We start from the raw sequence: 23,062 nt of genomic DNA, 5'->3' as shown, positions 1-23,062 counted from the left end.
AAAATGAGTCTTTGATCTTGGCTCAACCCGAGACGTGCCGTTAGCCTATTAGGCTACACTCCAGGTAATTTACAGAATTATTAAATAGATACGATCAAAACAACGGTTCAGCCTCTTCAATAAAAGTTCTACAGCTTTGCTATGTGAAGTATTCCCGGCACGCGGATACCGGCTCCTCGACGGAAAAGCGCAAGAGAGAACATACCCTGGCTCACGAGCTTGTGTTGAGCTTTACTGCCCCCTCGTGCTGGATACACTCTTTTCGTGAAACCTGTGACGATATACCAACATGATTCTCTTCGAAATTGTATACGTAATGGATTTATTTTAGACAAATATAGGCCCATAGGCTATTCATTGTAGGGTAATATATTGTAACATATTATTAATGGAAATTGTTGTGTCGTATCGTGTACTGGAATGGAAAATCAATATTTTACAATGGATTGATAAAATGTTGTCAAAGGATGAATACCTAACCCAAACAGAAATAACTGTTAGGCTAACTGAAGGACTAGAAACCGTCCTTTCCTCTCACCTTCTCTGAGTGGACCCTGGAGAACAACCGGAACGTACACGGTGTTAGGAGACCTCGTTAGGCTTTCAACTTTGTTAGCGCAGTATTCACGGGCTGAAGTTCAAAGGACCATAAATACTGAATTTTCTCCATTAATTAGCCTGCGTGCTAATCAAGCAGATCTGTGGGACATAGGCTACAATCGTTAACTTATGTAAAACAAATTCACGTAGCACGGTAATGGACTCCTATGTAGGTCCCATAAAAACACAATAATTACAAACTATATTTTGTAAGAACCTTTACAGAAACATTTTTTGATCTTTAATGAGCCCTTTCCGCACCTGTCTGATATACAAATTATATTTGATATGGTCTGAAAACAAGTATAATTAATACACTTACTTTTAACTATGAGTCAGTCATCAACCTAAATTATTTGAGCATCGTCCTGTTCTCTTCCTCACACACACACACACAACACACACTCACTCCCTCGGTGTAACGTAATTGCAGTAACTTTTACTGCCCTACATCAGGCCTCCTGTTTACTGTCTTCAGACTGACCCACAAGCTTTGAATCATCCACACTACAATGTCTGCCCCTTTCCTCGGTCCAGGCAGTAACACCACACCCCCAACCTAAATGTGTGCCCAGTCAGAGCTCTCCAGCAAGAGAGAGCACGACTATACCTCTCAAAAATAGTGTGTACTGTGCAGCTTTCAGCTCTACAGGGTTTCGGTCTCCGACCAAAATGGAAATATCTGCACTGATGATGAGATCTTAGGATGACCTCATTCTCTCTGCATGGTTGACAACATGGTTATTCCAGCCCACGAGTTCAGAATGAAATCTTACATTTATTGTCCATCAGCATTGTCAGAAACACAGTCAGTACAGTCCTCAATCTAACACGGCTTCCGCAATACTTAATTTACATTTATATTTAGTCATTTTGCAGACGCTCTTATCCAGAGCGACTTACAGTAAGTACAGGGACATTCTCCCTGAGGCAAGTAGGGTTAAGTGCCTTGCCCAAGGACACAACATCATTTGGCACGGCCGGAAATCGAACCAACAACCTTTTAATTAATAGCCCGACTCCCTAACCATTCAGCCATCTGATCTGATTAATTTAAACTAATTGAATGCAGGACTTGTCAGGGAAAGAACAATATTTTATGTGGAGCATGTGTTGGATTATGACACGTATCCTTGGCCAGAGGAGAGAAAATGAAGGTCCCTTACAGAATCGGACAAAAGTTGCAATGGATGTCGTGCTGCGCATGATGGCGCAGTAAATATGTCAGGGGAAAACAACAGGAACACAAGCTATACTAAGAGAAAGCAGCCACTAGATCTTTATGTCCGTTGTGGCCCTCACTGTATAAATCGTGTGACACAGGCTGCCTGTACATCGTCCTCTCTGACATGTAGCACTCTGCAGTGGATACACAAGGAAGTCGGGATGTCTGTGTTCATGGGTGGAAGTCCCAGGGGAATGAGGGGAGTCACAACCCCTCCAATCCTAGGAAAAAGATGATTTGTCAGAACTAAGTCATTTCAATAGTAGTCATATGATCATTTGCAACGAAGGCAAATCATTAAAGCGTTTTTGAAGTTTAACATAGGCTATGTGTTACAGCACAACTTTTGGTTTCTGTCGTCACCCCCACCCCACCCCCCGTTCTTGAGAAAATGTCAATGTAATTGTGCCCCCCAAAATTTACATCAGATATTTGCCCTTGTGGTCAAGCAGGATAAATTAAAACCATGTTCAAAGATGTTGCCAGATGTGTAACTACTTGTTTAAAACTCTGGAGAAGAAAATGTCCAACCAGGTGGACTGCAGCAATGGGTCAGTGCAAGTCTGTGATAGGTCAGTGTGATAGGTCAGTGTGAGTCTGTGATAGGTCAGTGTGATAGGTCAGTGTGAGACTGTGATAGGTCAGTGATATGTCAGTGTGAGTATCTGATGAGTCAGTGATAGGTCAGTGTGAGTCTTTAGTGCACATCTTGGAGGCCTTAGCTACATCTGATGGCTAAGACACAGCAACAGCAGCAGGAGGGCTTCTTAAGAGGGCAAACAGTCCTGGGACTCATTTAACCCTCTGATATCATGGAGAAATGTCTGCATAGGAGATAACAGAAAAAAACAGCTACAGCTGATGGTATGCTTGCTGTTTCAGAGGAAACATTTCAACAAATGTATGGCAGAACCACAGACATGATCGAAAAGTGGAATTTAAAACCCTTTCAGATGCCTCACATCCGAAATCCAGGTTTCTTCCACATCTGTTCAAATGTTTTTTTCCAAGAGGCTTCACACCGTTGAAGTGAAGCTGAACGAGCGCTTCAATCAGGCTGGCCCACAGAAGCTCGACAAGCTGGATCAGAATCACCTCTCAGGAGTGGTAGTCATCATCTGTTGGTCTTGTACCCAGTGCTGTTGTTTGTGTTCAAAACACACCACCAGCATAGCACAGGCACTGAAGCGATCGTCAGACTGGCTGCCCGCCTGTCTGAGTGTTTGTAGTCTTTTCTACAAGGTAGAAGCACTTGTTAGATGTTTTATGGTGGTTCCTGCTTCATCTGCTGAAGCAGAGGAGAGGTTCAGTGCTTCAGGAAGACTCAAGGTCTGGTTCCGAAGTAACTTGGAGCAAAGCGGCTTCAACCAGTCTGTCATGTTTATCAGAACAGTTATGAAGTGGACAGAAAACATGTCAGAAGATTAAATTATTTAAAAAAAATGAAAGAAAAGTTGTTAGAAGAAAAGTGACTGTTAAAGAAAAATGTGTATTGGCAAACAATTAAGAATACACATTTATTTTTATTTATAGGAGTAAATCATATATGATTTATTTGTAATGTTGTAGGATTTTTTTTATTTTTATGGTAGGGGTCTGCAAAATATGGAGATAATATGCACCAACATAGCAGAGTTGATTACCTCGTGATTTATATAATGTAGGCCTACAACATTATTATCTATATAATAACTGGAGATAAAAAGTTCCTATGCTACACGTATAGGCAATAAAACATTTGACATCCCTACGACCCTGGCCAGAACACAAGCAAGGCCCACGAGGAGAGCAGCAAGACATTTCGTGCATACATTGTTGAGGTATTTCCCCCAAATCTGTTTAAAGTTATAATCTTACCTACGTTTTACCTGACTAAAGCCGAGAGTAAGCTTAAACGAATGGAAAATGTGTAGAAAGGGGGGTGATTCAATGTCAAGCGTACAAAGCTCTGGAAACTTTTATTTTCCAATTAAGAGTTATGACAGTTCTGAGTGAGTGACGGTCTGGCGGCACTCCGCAATCAGAAGTCATTTGTAGCAGCTGTCTCCTTCCTCAAACTCGGAAGGAAACTTTCGAACTTCATGTTCTTTGTCGTTAACTCGGAAAGCTATGAAGATTAGCATATTTATTGTTTTTTATGTACAATTTCTTTAAAATGCAAAAAGCGCTAAAGAAGTATTTCGTAAACATGGACGAGTATCTGGCCAGCATCGGTCTCTACCGGAAAATGATGGCACGAGACGCGTCCTGTCTGTTTCGAGCTGTATCTGAGCAGGTATGCTATGCTATCCTAGCCATGTTGTCTTCAAACTTCTCCTAAATGAATGAACATTTACTTGATGTTACTATCACAACCTTTTAAATGCTGTTTTATTGTTTTTCGTTGTTAACAAAAGGTAGACGTTATGGTTAGACAAAGGTAACGTGCATCCGTCTTCGGAAAACCTGAGTCACGTTTAAGTTAAACAACACATCATCATTTGTAGACCGAAAATTCCGGTTAGAGTTTCGGCCGAGTGCAGCTGTGATCTGCTCGCCAGTCCACGCTAGCCAAGTTTTAACATAAGGTGACGTCACCGACCGGTCCCGTGTCTCGCAGGTCAGGTGTTCGCCCGGTGCCCTCAAGAGTCAAGGTGACCGTGTATTCTCTCTCTCTCCAGCTGTACTACTCTCAGAACTACCACAGCAAGATACGGAAGGACTGCGTCAGCTTCATGAAGACAAACCGCTGCAACTTCGAACCAGTAAGTACCTGCCACCGCTACACTACCCATTTTAATTCAGTATTAAATGAAATACTAATTTGAGTATTAAATGTGTTACTTGAATCTATAATTGTTCCAAATTTCTCCAGTATGTGGAAGGTTCATTTGAGAAGTACCTGGAACGTATTGAAGATCCAAAGGTAAGTCTGCCTGGTAGACTACCAGTAGACCAAGAGAACACACTCCTGGACCGGCATCTTTTCCTGCATGTGTTAGAGGATGTGTCATCCCCAGCACCCGGTCATGTTCTCCAGTCAGAACCAAGAACCCTGTCATGTTCTATAGTCGTAACATAGAACTTTGTCATATCATATCAACTGTGTCAGAACATATAACCCTGTCTTGTCCTCTAGGTAGAAACATGTCATGTTCTCCACAGAACCTACAACCCTGTCATGTTCTCTAGTCAACCTAGAACCCTGTCAAGTTATATATATTAGTGTAGTAGGATAGAACTTAGAATCCTGTTATGTTATTATGCTTGTGCTTTTCTGCTATTCTTCAGGAGACAGCTGGACAGGTGGAGATCAAGGCTCTCTCGTTGCTGTACAGGTGTGTAGGAGAAGGAGGAGGGAACAATCTCTTACTGTTGGTCTATGGCCCACGGTCATTTGCGTGCGTGTGTGTGTGTGTGTGTGTGTGTGCGTGAGAACCAGGCGGTGCTTCCTAATATACAGGTATCCTGGGAAGCCACCAACAGAGATCACTGAGGAGGACTATGTAGAACAGGTGAGGAAGTGTGTGTGGTTGGGTAGACCAGGTGTGTGTGTGTGTGTAGTACAGGTGTGTGGGTGTGTGTACATGGTTAACCTGCAGGTGTGTGTGTGTGTGTCCAGATCTTGCTATGCTGCTCCAACAACGGCCACTATGACATTGTCTACCCCAGGAACTACCCAATAGATGCAGCTCTCTGCCAGTGTAAGTCCTCCCACCCCTGACCCCAGACACTGAGCATTAACCCTAACCTCGACCCCTAACACTGACCACTTAACACTTTACCCCTGCCCCTAACACTTACAGTACCCTTACCCATCTATAGTCCAGACCAAGCTAAATGCTTGCTAATAGCTCTAGTTTGTCAGTGCCATGACTGGCTCTATTACCATGACAGAAAGGGGAACACAGGGTTCAAAGATTACCCGTTGTTTATTAACATGAACCAAAGGCCCACCAAGCCACAAACGGGTCGTAGAGAGGGAGAGAGAGCTCTCAATCAGGCTGAGAGCTTAAATAGAACAAGCCCAGGTTACCCTGACGAGCTCCAGGCTCCTCCCCCCCACTGTCCTGCAAAGGAACCCAAACGGTAAGAGGGCAAGCAAACGCCTCTGTCTCTCCACCCAATCCCAGCGATCCTGTACGAGCTGCTGTACACGCGTGTGCTTGGCGTGGAGGAGGCCGAGCTCCAGGCTGTCTTGGAGGGTTTCCGGGGCGGAGGCCGTCGCTATCGGAACAGCCTGTCGGTGTGCAGCGAGGATGCGGGCTACGACACTCCAGAGGATAGAGCCCAGAGGTTGCTATGACGACGACTACACTACACCCTAACATCTGAAACTCCAAGCTTCCCAAGTGTTGTTGTTGATCAATGTTGTTGTGCTGCAGGGACGACTGGGAGCTGGGGGGGCAGAGGGGCTCAGAGGAGAAGAACAAGACCGGGGCAGAGGAACCCAAGGTGAGGAGGACCAATCACACAGAGAGAAGAATGAGACGGCTGCTCTGATTGGGAGAAAGACGGCCGTTCAGTGAAGTTTAAGACTGTACAGGGCAGGAATCAGCGTTGCTATGTCATTTAAAGCACCATATCCACCAGGGTGGTGTTTTACTGAAACATTTCTCCTCCCCCCCCCCCCCAGGCTACAGAGGGCCCCTCCAGGCTGTCTCTTCCCTACAAGGTGCTGAAGGCCCTGGACACCGAGATGTACCGCAACGTCGAGTTTGACGTGTGGCACGACGGCCGCAAAGGTAAGCCAGGAGGAGACGCGCCGGGGCCAGCCCAGGAAGCTGAAGGACACCTCAATGAGACTGTGTGACCGTGTGCCCTGTGTGTGTACACCAGAGATGCAGAAGAGCGACTACATGGTGTTTGCTGGAAGACAGTACTTCCTAGGAGACAAGTGCCAGGTAACATTCTCCTCTCCTAAACACACGCCTACCGTACCATGACGGGTGGGTATCACTGCTGCACTGGAACATGAAGGGTGGGTATCACTGCTGCACTGGAACATCATATGAAAGGTGGGTATCACTGCTGCACAGGAACATGAAGGTTGGGCATCACTGCTGCACTGTAACATCACATGAAGGGTGGGTATCACTGCTGCACTGGAACATGAAGGGTGGGTATCACTGCTGCACTGGAACATCATATGAAAGGTGGGTATCACTGCTGCACTGGAACATCATATGAAAGGTGGGTATCACTGCTGCACTGTAACATGAAGGGTGGGTATCACTGCTGCACTGGAACATCATATGAAAGGTGGGTATCACTGCTGCACTGGAACATCATATGAAAGGTGGGTATCACTGCTGCACTGTAACATGAAGGTTGGGCATCACTGCTGCACTGTAACACCATATGAAAGGTGGGTATCACTGCTGCACTGGAACATGAAGGGTGGGTATCACTGCTGCACTGTAACATGAAGGGTGGGTATCACTGCTGCACTGTAACATACAACTGCCCCAGTTGCAGCATGCTCTAAACCTCTGTGTGTTGGGTCAGCAACCTTGTGTTGCTTTAGGGTCAGAACCCTGTGTTACTGTTTGGTCCGAACCTCTGGGGTGTTTCTTCAGAACTAGTGATGGGTGGTTTGCGAATGATTTGTTCTTTTTGAATTTTTGAAAGTCTTTAAAGTGAACAAACTGAATCCTCCCCCCAAAAGATTTGTTTGTTTGATTCTCTGAGTAAAGTTATGCTTTTGGCGAATTTAAGGAGCTACAAGAAGTTAAGAAGCTGTTTAGAACTGTGCCGGTTCTTTGCTAACTCGTTCACTTTTGAAAACAAGAGAATCACTGAATCTCTTTCGCTTACAAGAATTACCAGATGTTCGTGAACGAGAGAATCGTTCAGTGATTTGTTTAATGATTGTTGTTCGAGAATGAATCACCAGATCTTTGCTTTTTTTCACACTAACTTTTCCAAAGCATTGGTCAGTGTTGTAATTCAATTCTTTATAAAAATAAGATTTAAAAAGTTATGATTTGGTGAAATCTCAGTTGGCATATCACACATGGACCTCAGATACAGGGAGGATTCACTGAAGGAATCCAATGTAAGAAGGAATAGTTTTTGAACGAGAGAATCACCGGATCTCATTCGCAAATTGGCGAACAAATCTTTTGGGTGAATTGAATCAAATGATTTAATTCTTTGAAAGGAATCAAAACGCCCATCACTAGTCAGAACCTCCTAAGCTGTTGGGTCAGAACTTTGTTGTGGTCCTCAGGTCCGTCTGGACCCCAAGGGGAAGTTCTACAACGCTTTCATCCAGGAAGTGGGGACCCACACCAGTGCTGTAACCGTGTTCATCGAGGAGCTTGGAGAGAAGTGAGAACACCACAGTTCATAACTGTTTAATAAACACCTTCTACAGCACTTACCGTGTATACATGTTGTGACTAGTGATGGGAGTCAGGTGGCTGAGCAGTTAGGGAATCGGGCTAGTAATCCGACGGTCGCTTGTTCGATTCCCGGACGTGCAAAATGATGTGTCCTTGGGCAAGGCACTTCACCCTACTTGCCTCGGGGCGAATGTCCCTGTACTCACTGTAAGTCGCTCTGGATAAGAGTGTCTGCTAAATGACTAAATGTATGCACGGTTCCATGTTCAGACACCTGGTGCCTCTTACCAACCTGAAGCCAGTGAACCCTGTCCCAGCGTGGAACATAACCCCCAGCCGCAAGGGCTCCTCCTACACCCGGCCAGAACAGTACCCCGGAGAACTGGGTATGTAGCCTTAGAACCCTGGAGAACTGAGTATGTAGCCTTAGAACCCTAGAGAACTGGGTATGTAGCCTTAGAACCCTGGAGAACTGAGTATGTAGCCTTAGAACCCTAGAGAACTGCGTATGTAGCCTTAGAACCCTGGAGAACTGAGTATGTAGCCTTAGAACCCTGGAGAACTGGATATGTAGCCTTAGAACCCTGGAGAACTGAGTATGTAGCCTTAGAACCCTAGAGAACTGGATATGTAGCCTTAGAACCCTGGAGAACTGAGTATGTAGCCTAAGAACCCTAGAGAACTGGATATGTAGCCTTAGAACCCTGGAGAACTGAGTATGTAGCCTAGGAACCCTAGAGAACTGGGTATGTAGCCTTAGAACCATGGAGAACTGGGTATGTAGGCTTAGTACCCTGGACAACCCAAAACACCCCATGTTAAAGTCCACTCTTTTCCCCCCTCTCCTCTCGCCTCGGCCATCTCCTTTCCTCCTCCTTCCCCTCTCCCCCTCCTGTCCGCTCGTCCTCCTGCTCCTCCTCCCTCCCCAGACTCTGAGGGCCGTGGGCGGAGGAGGTTCTTCAAGAGGCCCAGGGGGAAGGAGATGCTGATGGTGTCGTACAGCCGCCCCCCCCCGCCCGGCCTCCCTCCTCGCTTCCAGCCTGGAGGTATCCCACCCGGCCGTGCTGGCCCCCCACCCCCGCCCGGCAGCCTGCCCTACGACCCCTACCACCCGCACCCCCCTCCCTCCCGGCCCCCCCGGGGCTACGGCCCCCCCAGGTCAGTGTGTTTGCATTGGAACACCCTGCTACCTCACAACATGCTGTATGGAACAGGCCCCCAGGACGGCAAGATGCAAACAAGGTGCATATGATGGGTTTTGAGACTGGTGTTGACTCTCTCCTGTTGTGTGTGTGTGTGTGTGTGTGTGTACATTGGCGCGTGTGTGTCTTGTCTGCACGTGTATGTTTGGCGTGTGGGTCATCTCTTCCTGGGTTCTGGTCAGAAGCTCCGCCCGCTTCCTGAACAGGCCTCACCTGATTGGTGCAGAGATGTATTACCCTCACCCAGGCAAACGCTGCTACCAGACCTACGATAACTACTCCTTCAGGTCCCGGTGAGAGACACACACACGCCATTCTCTCTCACACACTTTCCTCACACGCACACAGTCTCTTCTCTCACACTCCTCTTGTGTGTTACAGTCGCAGTCGGAGGCAGTCCCTGAACAAGGAGTGTCAATTCAGCTACGCCTCGGAGGGAGGGGAGGAGGAGAGCCAGGACCTGGGAACCATCACCTACTACCAGCTGGAGGAGGGAGAGGAGGCCTTCCCTGCCCTGCAGGTCCCACATGCACACACAAGCAACCTAAGTAGTGTTTACCTTCAGCTGCAAGGAGACAACTTTATTTATTTATTTTACGTTCATTTCCTATTCGTTTTTTTTTCTTCTGTACTTCTAATCTGAATGTGTGTGTGTGTGTGTGTGTGTGCAGGCCCAGTCCTCTCCCAGCTACTGGGTCCAGAGAGGACCCAGCCCGCTGCCCCCTCAGACCAAACACACCCTCAACTCTTCAGAGGAGGACCTGGAGGAGGGTAGCAATGCAGGAGACCAGGGTAGGAAGTAGCTAGACCAGCAGGAGGAAGCAGCTAGACCGGGAGGAAGAAGCAGCTAGACCGGGGGAGGAAGCAGCTAGACCGGGGGAGGAAGCAGCTAGACCGGGGGAGGAAGCAGCTGCACCGGGGGAGGAAGCAGCTAGACCGGGGGAGGAAGCAGCTAGACCGGGGGAGGAAGCAGCTAGACCGGGGGAGGAAGCAGCTGCACCGGGGGAGGAAGCAGCTAGACCGGGGGAGGAAGCAGCTAGACCGGGGGAGGAAGCAGCTAGACCGGGGGAGGAAGCAGCTAGACCGGGGGAGGAAGCAGCTGCACCGGGGGAGGAAGTAGCTTTGTAACTCTGACTCTCTTACCCCTTTTCCACCAACATGGAATGTATACTGTTACACTTCATGCACCTAGTTTGCAACCTTGTCGCTCTGTAATCCTTCCTGTATCCTGTCTCCCTGTCTGTGTAACATGCTGTCAGGTGACTATTCTGAGGAGTACATCTATGCAGCTCAAGGTGAGTGGACATTTTCCAGACTTGGATCATTCTAAAGGACTTGCTGACTAGTTGTGATTTCTCTGTGTGTGTGTGTGTGTGTGTTTCAGACACAGGCTTCCAGAGCCCCTCAGTCTATGCTGCCACTGAATCTACAGCCAACCTGGTACACATTATTGTAGTTTTTTTTATTATTATTATTATTATTATTACTATTATTATTACTATTATTATTACTATTATTATTACTATTATTATTACTATTATTATTACTATTATTATTACTATTATTATTACTATTATTATTACTACTATTATTATTGTTATTGTTGTTGTTGTTGTTGTTGCTACTGCTAAACCCTGTTATTCTACTAGACCATCCAGGAGGGAGGCTCTCGTGCTGGATCTCCACAGGAGGGTGTTGCTACCTACAGCTACTCACAACAGGTACCCACAATCTATATACACACACACACACACACACGCTTGTACACGCACCACACACACTCTCTATGACAGCAGGATAGAAACTGTGACGTGTGTGTGTGTGTGTGTGTGTGCTCCAGGTGGTGGTGAAGTCTGCAGTCATCTCCTCCTCCCAGGCTGTCAACACTGCCCCAGCAGCCATCTTCACCTCTAACTCCTCCTCTTCCTCCCAGACCCCCCCTGACACCCAGCCCCCCCCGCCACCACACACCCAGGGGGGGGGGCTGCCCCCTCATGCCCTTGGCAGACCAGGTATGCCACACGCACACACACACACACACCATGCATGTTCATACTAGACACACACACACACTCACACACACCTGCCCTGCTGCCTGTCTGTGTGTGTGTGTGCGCGCAGTTGTGTCGATGCAGTTGCCCCCCCCCTCTCCCTGGCTGGTGAACGAGATGGGAGAGCCAATCAGCGCAGCCACACCCCCACCGCCCTGCTCCTACGACCCCCACGGCCAAGACCTGCCCCGAGGTCAGACGGCCGCACGTCCAGCCTGTGTGTTGTGTGTATGTCTCCAGTCTGCTGGTGTGCGAGTGTGTCCAATCTGATGGTGTGTGTGTGTGTCTCCCCAGACTCAAAGGTTCTGCAGTACTACTTCAACCTGGGAGTTCAGGTGAGTCGACACATCCCAGTGTTTCCATGACAATGGGCACATTTGAATTGGCTTGCACTACTGGACAGGGGTTGGGAAACATCTGTGCCCTGATTGTTGTTGCGTAAGGATTACGTACGTGCGTAAGGACATAAGGATTGAAACACAGCTTGTAAAAAAACACTGTAGTGAGTGTGGTGTCACCCAGAATAACCAATCCCTCCTCCTCGCTCTCCTCCGCTCCCCTCCTTCCTTCCGTCTCCCATCCTCTTCCTCCTCCCATTCTCCCCCCCCCCCCCAGTGGTATCAGCAGTTCTACTGGCAGTCAGTGATGCAGTTCCAGCAGGTGTTCCAACCCCCCAGCGCAGAGTACCAGCCAGCCTACCCTGCCCCGCCCCAGGACCCTCCCGCCCCCCCAGCCTACCCCCCCGACAATCCCCGACCTGCCCCCGAGGCCCTGGGGGACGGACACCACCACGGTCAGCGCGCTCTCTCTCACACGCACACCACTTACCGGTATAGAGCCAGACAGTTGACCAGGTCAGACCCGTCTAACGGACAGCATCACTGTGTCCCCCTCTCCTCCCCCTGTCCCCCAGGCCCCCCCCTAGGTGCGGACCCCCCCCTGGCCGCCCCCCCCCCTGCCGTGTTGTACCCAGTGTACCAGGAGCCGCCCCACGTCCAATCCTACGACTCCTGCATGCTGTCCTACCACTACCTAGCCCCGCCCTGGATGGCCGGCCACGCCCCCAGCCACGCCCCGCAGCCACGCCCCCACTCCTCCTACTGCCCCTCCCACCTGGCCTACGTCTCGGCTCCGCCCACTCACCACACCCACTTCATACCCCCCAGTATGTAGAAACGTTCACGCGCGTTCACGCCACACGCAGGTACGCACCTCACTCGGGCACATGCACGCGTGCTCACACGTGCACACACACGTTCACGCGCGCGCACACACACACACAGGTACACACTAATCTACCTCATGTAGCAGATAGTCTTTTGTTTCCAGTCAGAATGTCTCTCGTTACCTGCAGCCCAGGTGTTCAGGGTGGGCGTGGCCATGTTAGGGGGCGGGGTGACCAGGAGTAGCCATGTTGGTTCCCTTCTAAGTTAACAGGGATGTCTTTGTGTTCTTTGTACCATCGTGTGTTCTGTTCTCTTTTCATATTTCAAATAATAAAAGAGTGTGTTTCTCCAATCACAGCCTCGCGCCACTGCCCAGCCACCAATCACAGCCTTTCTAACACATGATTCTGCAGCTTAATAAAATAATTTTTACTGGTTTACATGCTTTCAGCCAACCATGGCTCAGTGTGCAGGAGTTGCATAAAAGTGGGTTTAAATAAAACTTCCATGTTAGAAAAGTAAATCATGTAGATCTCGTGCTTCTATTACCTGGTGGAAAAATGCCACCACTAGAGGGTAGTAGAGGACCGTGCAACCATATTGCAGTAGAAAAGATATAGCTTGCATTGTTGCTATCGTGTGTGTGTGTGTATGTGAATGAGTCGGTTTCGTCACTACATAGAGGTTTCGCGGACTGTCCTATCTTCAGAAAGAAGCGGGGGTATTCTGGATCTTGTCGTCCTCCAGCTGGTTTCCACTGGAATGTTCCATTTCTGGGATGGGGAGTCTACAGCGTTGTGGTAATGGACTCGTCGTGCTCCTCCCCCCCCTCGGAGCCTGGGTCATCACAGCCGGCCTCCGTCCCATCCAGGGAGGAGGCTGGGAGCTGGAGGCTGCTGCTGCTGGGCTGGGGAACTGGGGTTGGGGAGTGGGGGGGCTTGGTCTGAGGCCGGGGGTGCTGGGAGGGGGAGGTCTGCCTGTTGAAGTCCTCTGGAATCTGAGAGCAGGTCTGGGGTGGGCAGCAGGCCTGGGTGGGGCAGGGCTGGCCGAGCGTTCCATCCGAGATGACATAGGCGTCCTGCGGCAGAGTCGTGCTAGGATGGGCGGCAGGCCTGGGCGGAGCAGGGATGTGTCCGTTCATGCGCGAGAAGAGGAGCCCCAGGCGTCTGATGGAGTCTCTCTTGGACCTGGAGAACCGCTGCAGACCCCCCCCACCCGTCCCTGACCCCAAACGCCCCCACCACAGCGGGGAGACGGTCCTCAGCTTCTCCCCGGCTCCCCCGCCCTCTTCCGCCCCCTTCTCCCTCGCCACGGAGCTGAAGAGGGCGGAGACACTGAAGGCGGAGTCAGTCCGGCCCTTCTGGTCAAGTGACGGGCTGAAGGATGCGCCCCCGGCTTTAGCCCCTCCCACCTCATCTGGCCTGGCTCCGCCCCCCTCGTCACTGCTGGAGGAGTAGGTCCGCCTTTCAGGCTTCCTGTTACCTAGGAGATCCAGAACCTCGTAGCGGAAGCTGGAAATGTCCTGCTTCAACTCCTGGAGGAGGGAGGGGGACAGGAAATGAGCAGGCAGCACACTCGTTGTCTAAAGGACTGTGAAGTATCTCCTCCTACCTTGAAGTTCTCCTCGGTCAGACCCTCCTCTGTCTTAGCGCTGCGGATCATAGCTGCTACGTATCTCTTCACCAGGTTCCTGATCACCTCCTGCGCGCGCACACACACACTGTTACTGTCACAGTATCTGTTCTGGGGCTGTTACTGCCAGAGTAGGGTTGTTCTGGGGGCTGTTACTGCTAGAGTAGGGTTGTTCAGGGGGTTGTTACTGCTAGAGTAGGGTTGTTCTGGGGGCTGTTACTGCTCGAGTAGGGTTGTTCTGGGGCTGTTACTGCTCGAGTAGGGTTGTTCTGGGGCTGTTACTGCTCGAGTAGGGTTGTTCTGGGGGCTGTTACTGCTAGAGTAGGGTTGTTCTGAGGGCTTTTACTGTTAGAGTAGGGTTGTTCTGGGGGCTGTTACTGCTAGAGTAGGGTTGTTCTGGGGGCTGTTACTGCTAGTGTAGGGTTGTTCTGGGGGCTGTTACTGCTAGAGTAGAGGGCTGTGGTTGTGCAGAAGACGTGTGTCCTTACCTGATAATGCTGGTTTTGAATCATTTGATCAGCATGACGTTCCTGAACCAGAAAACAGGACGATCATTGTTGTGTCCCAACACACACACCTACATACACACACACACACGACCTTGCACTCCCTCACACATGCGCGCACACACACTGACAACCCCCCAACACACACGCACGGCCATCATACCGTGAACTCTCTGAGGTTGCGCGTTTGCGTGTCGTCGTGGGGGGCGTGCCCCCCCCCCCAGAGCCATCTCTGCAGCCAGACACAGAGGCACCACAGGGTCTTGGGGCTGGGGACGATGTTGAAGGGGGGGGGCAGCGTGCCCCCTTCGTCAAAGTAGCTCATCCACAGCTTGGTGCGGGCAAACTTCCACTCTATGTCTGCATGGTCCTGGGGGCAGCAGAGGTGGTTGGGTGAGTAGACCCTCTGGTCTGGTGGCTGACAGCCTTAGCACAAACATTCAAACACACTTTCTGTTCCTGTTAGCCACACCCACTCTCCCTCCAGTTAGTCCCGCCTCCTCTCGTTTTTGGGAATGTCAGTTGCTGATGGACACCAATGTGGATTCAGCTTTGGATAAAAATGCATTACGGTGGGTGGCAAGATAAGCTGCACTTGGCCTGGATTTACGTCTGCAAAGTAGTTTGTCGTGTATAATTTCACAACATCAAATATGTTTTTATGGCAAGTGGTGTGATCAGTTTAATACTGAAATATTTCAATATTTTATATTATATTTAAGTCATAAAGAAAAAAAAAAAGGAGCGGCAGTTAGCTTTGAGCTAATTTAGGGTTATGTTATACTGACTACAGTGCTGTCAACTTTTAAAAAAAACTTGGAGTTTTGCTGCGTACAAGATTTTGCAGCCCCCCCACCCCACCCCCAAGACAAGCTTTCACGCGTGTTCGCACGTCTCTGTTGCTTCACTCCGTGTGCCTGCGCCTCGTCTATTACTGTTTACAACGTTGGCAGGACTACTTGGTTGGCGGTGCCTTCTCAGCGTGAGAAATACAAGGTGTGGAGTGAGAGCGTGTGAACTGGTTGAAATGCGCGTGCCTCACGGCCAATGCGTGACAGTCGGCAGCCCTGTGACTAAATAAATAGTATTAGTGTAGTACAGCAAATGAGAATACTAGTTTAGTGCTATTGTAGAATTAGTACAGTACTGGTGTTTAGTACTACTGCATTGTTACAGTATCAGTGTAGTATCAGTATTGGTACCAGAACTCAGCCCTTAGCTGGTAGGAGTTGTTCATCAGGGCGATCAGTATGTTAGTATCAGTACTCACAGCTATGAGCTGGTAGGAGTTGTTCATCATGGCGATCAGCATGTTAGTATCAGTACTCACAGCTATGAGCTGGTAGGAGTTGTTCATCATGGCGATCAGCATGTTAGTATCAGTACTCACAGCTATGAGCTGGTAGGAGTTGTTCATCATGGCGATCAGCATGTTAGTATCAGTACTCACAGCTATGAGCTGGTAGGAGTTGTTCATCATGGCGATCAGCATGTTGAGCAGCACCACCAGGGAGATGACGTTGTAGGTTCCAAACATGGTGGCTCCCACGAACTCTGTGAACTCGTGGCGAGCCTTCACGTTGGTGACGTACAGGTTCAGCAGGCCAAACACAGACCAGAACAGAGACTGCAGGGTCTCGAACAACCTGGGGGGGGGGGCGGGACCAAGGGAGGGGGGGGTGGGGACGTTACACCGACAGAATTCCAACAAGACAGAGGGAACAGCTCTCCAACAGTCACAGGTGTTTTTACAGCGGACGACGCACACACACTCTCGCGCTGGTACACGTGCACGCGCGCGCGCACACACACACACGTCTTACGTGGAGAAGGCGTTGTTCTGCCTCTCGCAGCGGATGCCCTTGCAGTGGTTAGGCTCGTCTGCAGCCTTGGTCTCATAGTAGAAATACAGCTGGTTGAGACCGTTAGCAAAGGATAGCAGCACCTGCACAAGCACACAAGCACACTTTCACTAGACGTGTGTGTGCGCACCAGGCAGGAACTTGAGAAAGTCCAGCTGTGTGTGTGTGTGTGTGTGGTGGGGGGGGGAGGGGGGAAAGAGAGAGACAGAGAGAGGCAGAGAGAGAGAGAGAGAGACACAGAGAAAGAGAGAGACAGAGAGAGAGAGAGAGAGACAGAGAGAGAGCTTCCAGGAGACCAGTGCACTGCTGCATCCCCCCCGTCCCCTCAGTCTCCACGTCCACTCCCCCCCTGCACCCCCCCTGCCCTCCCTGTCAGCCCTCTGCCAAGGTTAAACACACCAGGCCTGGACCCCTTCATCCCCCAAGGACTGGACCCAACACACACACACACACACACACACACGCGCACACACAGACAGGTGTGTGTACCAGGCAGTAGATGGAGAGGAACTTGATGGCCCCTAGTGTGTGTGTGTGTGTGTGTACCAGGCAGTAGATGAAGAGGAACTTGAGGATGTCCAGCAGCATGCGTCCCAGGGAGATCTGCAGGGGCCCCAGGTGAGAGTTGGCCGTGAACAGGGAGATGAGCCGCAGGGAGCTGAAGATGTTGGCGATGGCAAACAAGGCCTCCGCTATCAGGGTGGGGTGCCACACCTCCCACTCCTCCCTGGGCCTGGAAGAGTTATACTGAGGGGGGGGAAGGAGAGGGGGGAGAGAGTTAGACTGGGGAGAGGAGGGAGAGAGTTAGACTGAGGAGGGAGACAGTTAGACTGAGGGGGGAGAGAGTTAGACTGGGGAGAGAGGGGAGAGAGTTAGACTGGGGAGAGGAGGGAGAGAGTTAGACTGGGGAGAGGAGGGAGAGAGTTAGACTGAGGAGGGAGACAGTTAGACTGAGGGGGGAGAGAGTTAGACTGGGGAGAGGAGGGAGAGAGTTAGACTGAGGGGGGAGAGAGTTAGACTGGGGGGGAGAGAGTTCGACTGTGGGGGGAGAGGGGGGAGAGTTAGACGGGGGGGGAGTTAGACTGGGAAGAGGGGGCGAGAGAGTTAGACTGTGGGTGGGAGAGGAGGTAGAGTTAGACTGGGGGGAGAGGAGGGGAGAGAGTTAGACTGAGGGGGGAGAGGGAGAGTTAGACTGGGGGGAGAGGAGGGGAGAGAGTTAGACTGAGGGGGGAGAGGGAGAGTTAGACTGGGGGAGAGGGGAGAGAGTTGACTGACAGGAGAGTAATATGAAGTTAGGGATGTAACAATACACTCAGCTCACAATACATGTAACACGGTGTAAAATGTTTCCATTGCGAGATATTGTGCCACAATATATTGTTACACCCCTACTTGAAGTAGACCACCATCTTTACACACACACACACACACACCTCACCTTGAAGTATGCCACCATCTTTAGGGAGATGGTAGCTAGGTAGAGCGAGTTCATGGCAAAGTCCATCAGGTTCCACCAGTCATGAATGTACTCAGTAAAACCTCCATCCCACATCTCCTTAATCTCTGCCCAGATGAACCCTGTACACAGTCATACACACATACATATACACCACACACACACACACACACAGAGGCTTGGGTTTAGTGAGATAACACATACCCTCTACCCAGGCCTGCCATCAGGGGGGTTAAAGGGTACAGATGGCCCGTGCAAAGGTCCACGTTGATAAGTTAACTTACACCTCAACAGGGTGGGGCACACACACCCCCCAATACACACACACACTTTAACACACATCGTAACACACTCACACACCCCAACACCCACACCCCTACCCAGCACCCAGGGAAGTATCATCCGCTCCACACACACCCCAACACACACACAAACTCTACCACACACCCCAATACACACACACACTCTAACAACCCCCCCCCCACACACACACACACCCCTACCCAGCACCCAGGGCAGTATCATCCACTCCACCACAGTGGGGGGCGGGCCCTGCACGTGCAGGTCCGTCCTGACGATGTGCTGGGAGGAGAGGAGGAGCAGGAAGAGGAAGGTGAGGTAGGAGGCCGTGTGGCAGATGAACTTGATGAAGGGCTTCCTGACGAACGCTCCCAGGGCGCTCCGGGGCGCCAGCAGGTAGACCAATGAGAAGACGGGGAAGAGCAGGCCAATGAGGAAGCAGGTGGGGAGCTTGACGGCCCAGTGGCGCCGCCTCCAGCCGGGAAAGCCGTCGTACCACAGAGTAGACAGGAGCTGCTGGCAATTGGGCTGGGAGACGAACTAGAGGAGGAGGTGGGAAGGGGGGAGAGAGAGAGAGGGATGAGAGAGAGAAGGAGAGGGATGGGAGAAAGAGGGATGAGAGAGTTAGAGGGATGAGAAAGAGGGAGAGGGATGGGAGAGAGAGGGATAAAAAAAGAAATAGCGATGAGAGAAAGGTGTGTATAAGAGAGAGAGAGGTAGATGACAAAGAGACATATAAAGTGCATTACCAATCAAATGTATTATTATTATTAGAGGGATGAGAGAGACAGATGAGAGAGAATGCAATGAGAGGGGGAGAGAGACAGGGATACGAGAGAGAGAGGAAGATGAGAGAGGGAGAAAGTGAGAGGTATGAGAAAGAAGGGGATAAGAGAGAGAGGAAGGGATGAGAGAGGGAAGGAGAGCCTCAGTATGCATCCCCTCCAGATGACAGCGTCCAGCAAAGAGCCTATCAGAGAACTGCCTGCGTTACCACGGTTTCTGCTGTCATCCCAGGTGAGGAGCATGAATAAAGGAGACCCCAGTTCTATTCTTACTCACGCACTGTAGAGAACCAGCAGCTCTCGCTGAGCTCAACTCTGCCGTGCTTCCCATCCCAACATGCTTCATGCCAAAGACCCCCCCACCTCTCCTCCCCCTTTCCTCCCTCCTCTCTCCTCATGGTCTCTCCTCTCATTCCCTCTCCACTGAGCCCCTCTCCTGCTCTCCTCTCATTGTCTCTCCTCCTCTCCTCCCTCCACTCCTCTCATGCCCTCCCCTTTCTTTTCCCTCTCTTTGGCTCTGTGTCTCTATTCTCCTGGGAGGAATCTTTTATTTGTGTGTTCATTTCGATCGGTTTAAACATGTACAGGCTCTGCTGCACACAGCTTGCTCATTCCCCTTAAATGAATTCTCCTCTCTTTTCCCTCTCTCTCTCCCCATGAAAGTTTCAGAAGGACACAACTGCAGAATAGAAACAGCAAACAGATGACATTCAAACACCAGGGACAGCAGGCCAGGGTGGAGATAGAGGGAGAGGCAGCAGACCAGGGTGGAGTTAGAGAAAGAGGCAGCAGACCAGGGTGGAGTTAGAGTTAGCATGTGTGTGTATACATCCTTCTGGTGGTACCTGATGGCCAGCTTGAGCTTGGCCAGGTCGTGGCTCTCCTGCAGGTGTGTGTGGTGTGTGTGCAAAACGAGGAGTCAGATGGCTGAGCGGTGAGAGGGTCGGGCTGGTAATTAGAAGGTTGCTGGATCGATTCCCTGCCGTGCCAAAATGACGTTTTGTCCTTGGGCAAGGCACTTCACCCTACTTGCCTCGGGGGGAATGTCCCTGTACTTACTGTAAGTCGCTCTGGATAAGAGCGTCTGCTAAATGACTAAATGTAAATGTAAACCTCCTTCTGGTGGTCTCCTGCAGGTGTGTGTGTGAGTGTGTACCTCCTTCTGGTGGTACTTGATGGCCAGCTTGAGCTTGGCCAGGTTGTGGCTCTCTTGCAGGTGTGTGTGTGGTGTGTGTGTGTGTAGTGTGTGTACCTCCTTCTGGTGGTCTCCTGCAGGTGTGTGTGTGTGTGTGTACCTCCTTCTGGTGGTACTTGATGGCCAGCTTCAGCTTGGCCAGGTCGTGGCTCTCCTGCAGGTCCAGCTCCTGGCTGTGGTCGTCACGGTGATTGAGGATGGTCTCCAGCTCCCTGCTGCTGCGAGCCTGATCCAGGAGGTCCTTAGCAAACATCTTACACTGCTGCGACAGCTCCTCGTACTCCTGACGGAACTCATTCTCCACCTGTTATGTAAACATGTTAGAGCTGGTTTTTCACCTGGTATGAACATGTTTTGAATGGTTATTGACCTGGTACAAACATTATAATTGGTTGTGAACCTGGTACAGACATTACATAAATGGTTGTTAACCTGGTGTAGCCCTGTTATATCTGGTTATTAACTTGGGATGAACATAAACCCGGCATGAACATTTTACAGCTGACTATGAACCTGGCATGCACATGTTATAGCTGACTATGAACCTGGCATGAACATGTTATAGCTGACTATGAACCTGGCATGAACATGTTATAGCTGACTATAAACCTGGCATGAACATGTTATAGCTGACTATGAACCCGGCATGAACATGTTATAGCTGACTATGAACCCGGCATGAACATGTTATAGCTGACTATGAACCCGGCATGAACATGTTATAGCTGACTATGAACCCTGCATGAAGATGTTGTAGCTGACTATGAACCCGGCATGAACATGTTATAGCTGATTATAAACCTGACATGAACATGTTATAGCTGACTATGAACCTGGGATGAACATGTTATAGCTGATTATAAACCTGACATAAACATGTTATAGCTGACTATGAACCTGACATGAACATGTTATAGCTGGCTATGAACCTGACATGAACATGTTATAGCTGACTATGAACCTGGGATGAACATGTTATAGCTGATTATAAACCTGACATAAACATGTTATAGCTGACTATGAACCTGACATGAACATGTTATAGCTGGCTATGAACCTGGGATGAACATGTCATAACTCCCCCTGACCTTGCTGAGCTCCTTGAGCTCCCAGCCCAGCTTGAAGGCGGTGAGGAAAGGGTCCTCGCTGGAGAGGGCGATGAGCGAGGGGCTGGCCAGGGTCTTGTACACGTTGAGGCGCGAGCGCGAGTGCCTCAGGCTGTCCACCTCAGAACTGGACACGCACGTGGCGCAGTCACAGCGGAGCTGGTGGGGCCGCGGCACCGCCACCTTCCTCTGGACCAGCAGCTTGATGATCTGGTAGTTGTTGGTGTGGGCCGCCAGCATGATGGGGGTGATGTCCGGGGTGAACTCGGAGAACTGGCTGTCCATCATCAGGGATGGGACCTGGGGAAGGGAGGGGGGAGGGAGGGTACAATAAATCCCCCTTTAGGTCAGAGAAGGAGCAACTAAACTGTTTTTTTTGGTGTCTCTCATACACACACACATCTACCCTACACACAAACACACACACACACCCTCCCTACCTGCTTCTCTCCGCAGGGGCGCCTGTGCGACAGCAGCATCTCCACGGCACCCACCACCTCCTTCCTGATGGCGTACAGGAGGCCGTCTCCCATGGCAACGCCGTGGTCCAGCAGCAGCTCCATCACCTCCAGGTTCTCGTTGTCGATGGCGATGAGCAGCGCACTGCGCCCCAGAGGGTCCAGGCAGTTCAGGTTGATGTTGTAATAGATCCCTGCCTCCTGTAGAGCCTGCTTCACCCCTGCATAATCACCCTGCACACACACACACCATAGATACCACACACATACCATACACACGCCATACACACACACCCCATACCATACACACGCCACACACCCAAAAACCATACACACACCACACAAACAAGCTAGCTTAGCGTAGCGTGCCTACCAGTGTATCCTGGATTAGAGAACGGAACAGTTCAATATCAAAATATGTGTACACTGAATACTTACACCCCTAATACATATTTACACGCACACATACATTGTTAGATTTCAGTAGAGGCCAGCCGATTGCAGTAGAGCACAGCGATGGGAAGGGGGAGACGGGAGTCGAGAGGGGGGACATGAGAGGCGGGAGGAGGGAGGTGAGATAGGGGGGTCCTCACCTTCTCCACGGCGGTGAGGTAGACCCTCTCCTCAGGGCTCAGCTCGGCCTCGGCCCGGACCACGCGCAGGGGGATGCGGTCCCGGTACGGAGCCCTGCCACTCCTCCTGTAGTACAGCTGGGGGTTCATGCTGCACACACACACACACACAGGCATAAGCACACACACACCATAGACACACACCCAATATACACACGTGCAAAAACACCATGTGGGTTAGGAGAGACAGAGCAGTATACACAGACTTTCAGTCCGTCTCTCCTCGTTGTGGGAATGTGTGTGTGCGTGTGTACAGTGTGTGTATGGTGCGTATTGTGTGTGCGTGTGTGGTCGCAGGTGTGCGGCCGCAGGTGTGACATGAAAGCCCATCTGAGGAGACGTAGAAATATGCTGCCCAGGGAACATACCCACAATGCACTGCAGCACACAGCCTCACTGTTCACACAGATGTGATGTAACTATCCTCCTGTCTCACGTCCTGTGCGTGTGTATGTGTGTATGTGTGTGCATGTGTACGAGCGTTTGCTGTTAAGGTGGAATCAACCAGAAAACAATGTTATGGTACACATCATTCACTTTTTTCACAGATTTTTTATCCC

The 23,062-nt window shown here is 50.3% G+C and overlaps 2 protein-coding genes across 2 annotated transcripts; one reads left to right on the top strand and one right to left on the bottom strand.

Moving 5' to 3' along the window:
• Window positions 1-3,662: 3,662 nt before the first annotated feature.
• alg13 (ALG13 UDP-N-acetylglucosaminyltransferase subunit) lies at window positions 3,663-12,922 on the top strand. The gene is made up of 24 exons (XM_084684081.1): window positions 3,663-4,100; window positions 4,486-4,569; window positions 4,680-4,730; window positions 5,096-5,142; window positions 5,247-5,319; window positions 5,427-5,508; window positions 5,938-6,100; window positions 6,190-6,259; window positions 6,441-6,549; window positions 6,644-6,708; window positions 8,037-8,137; window positions 8,422-8,537; window positions 9,081-9,309; window positions 9,539-9,646; window positions 9,735-9,873; window positions 10,025-10,145; window positions 10,613-10,648; window positions 10,738-10,793; window positions 11,003-11,074; window positions 11,194-11,365; window positions 11,475-11,597; window positions 11,699-11,739; window positions 12,020-12,197; window positions 12,318-12,922. Exons 1-24 carry the CDS (start codon window positions 3,963-3,965, stop codon window positions 12,575-12,577), a joined length of 2,634 nt encoding a protein of 877 aa, XP_084540207.1. The 5' UTR covers window positions 3,663-3,962; the 3' UTR covers window positions 12,578-12,922.
• A 261-nt stretch (window positions 12,923-13,183) lies between these two features.
• On the bottom strand, window positions 13,184-22,592 carry trpc5b (transient receptor potential cation channel, subfamily C, member 5b). The gene is made up of 13 exons (XM_084684080.1): window positions 22,464-22,592; window positions 21,853-22,104; window positions 21,395-21,712; window positions 20,407-20,610; window positions 18,530-18,866; window positions 18,009-18,148; window positions 17,117-17,317; window positions 16,532-16,653; window positions 16,159-16,354; window positions 14,872-15,078; window positions 14,691-14,732; window positions 14,182-14,271; window positions 13,184-14,104 (listed from the first exon to the last, which is right to left on the bottom strand). The coding sequence occupies exons 1-13, from the start codon at window positions 22,590-22,592 to the stop codon at window positions 13,358-13,360; spliced, it is 2,985 nt and encodes a 994-aa protein (XP_084540206.1). The 3' UTR covers window positions 13,184-13,357.
• Window positions 22,593-23,062: the final 470 nt, after the last annotated feature.

The sequence above is a fragment of the Hypomesus nipponensis genome, chromosome 20, assembly GCF_054491055.1.
Source record: "Hypomesus nipponensis isolate SF chromosome 20, ASM5449105v1, whole genome shotgun sequence".
In the NCBI taxonomy this organism is placed as follows: Eukaryota; Metazoa; Chordata; class Actinopteri; order Osmeriformes; family Osmeridae; genus Hypomesus; species Hypomesus nipponensis.
Note: the sequence above shows the minus strand (reverse complement) of the source record. Positions and strands in the feature narration are given on the sequence as shown.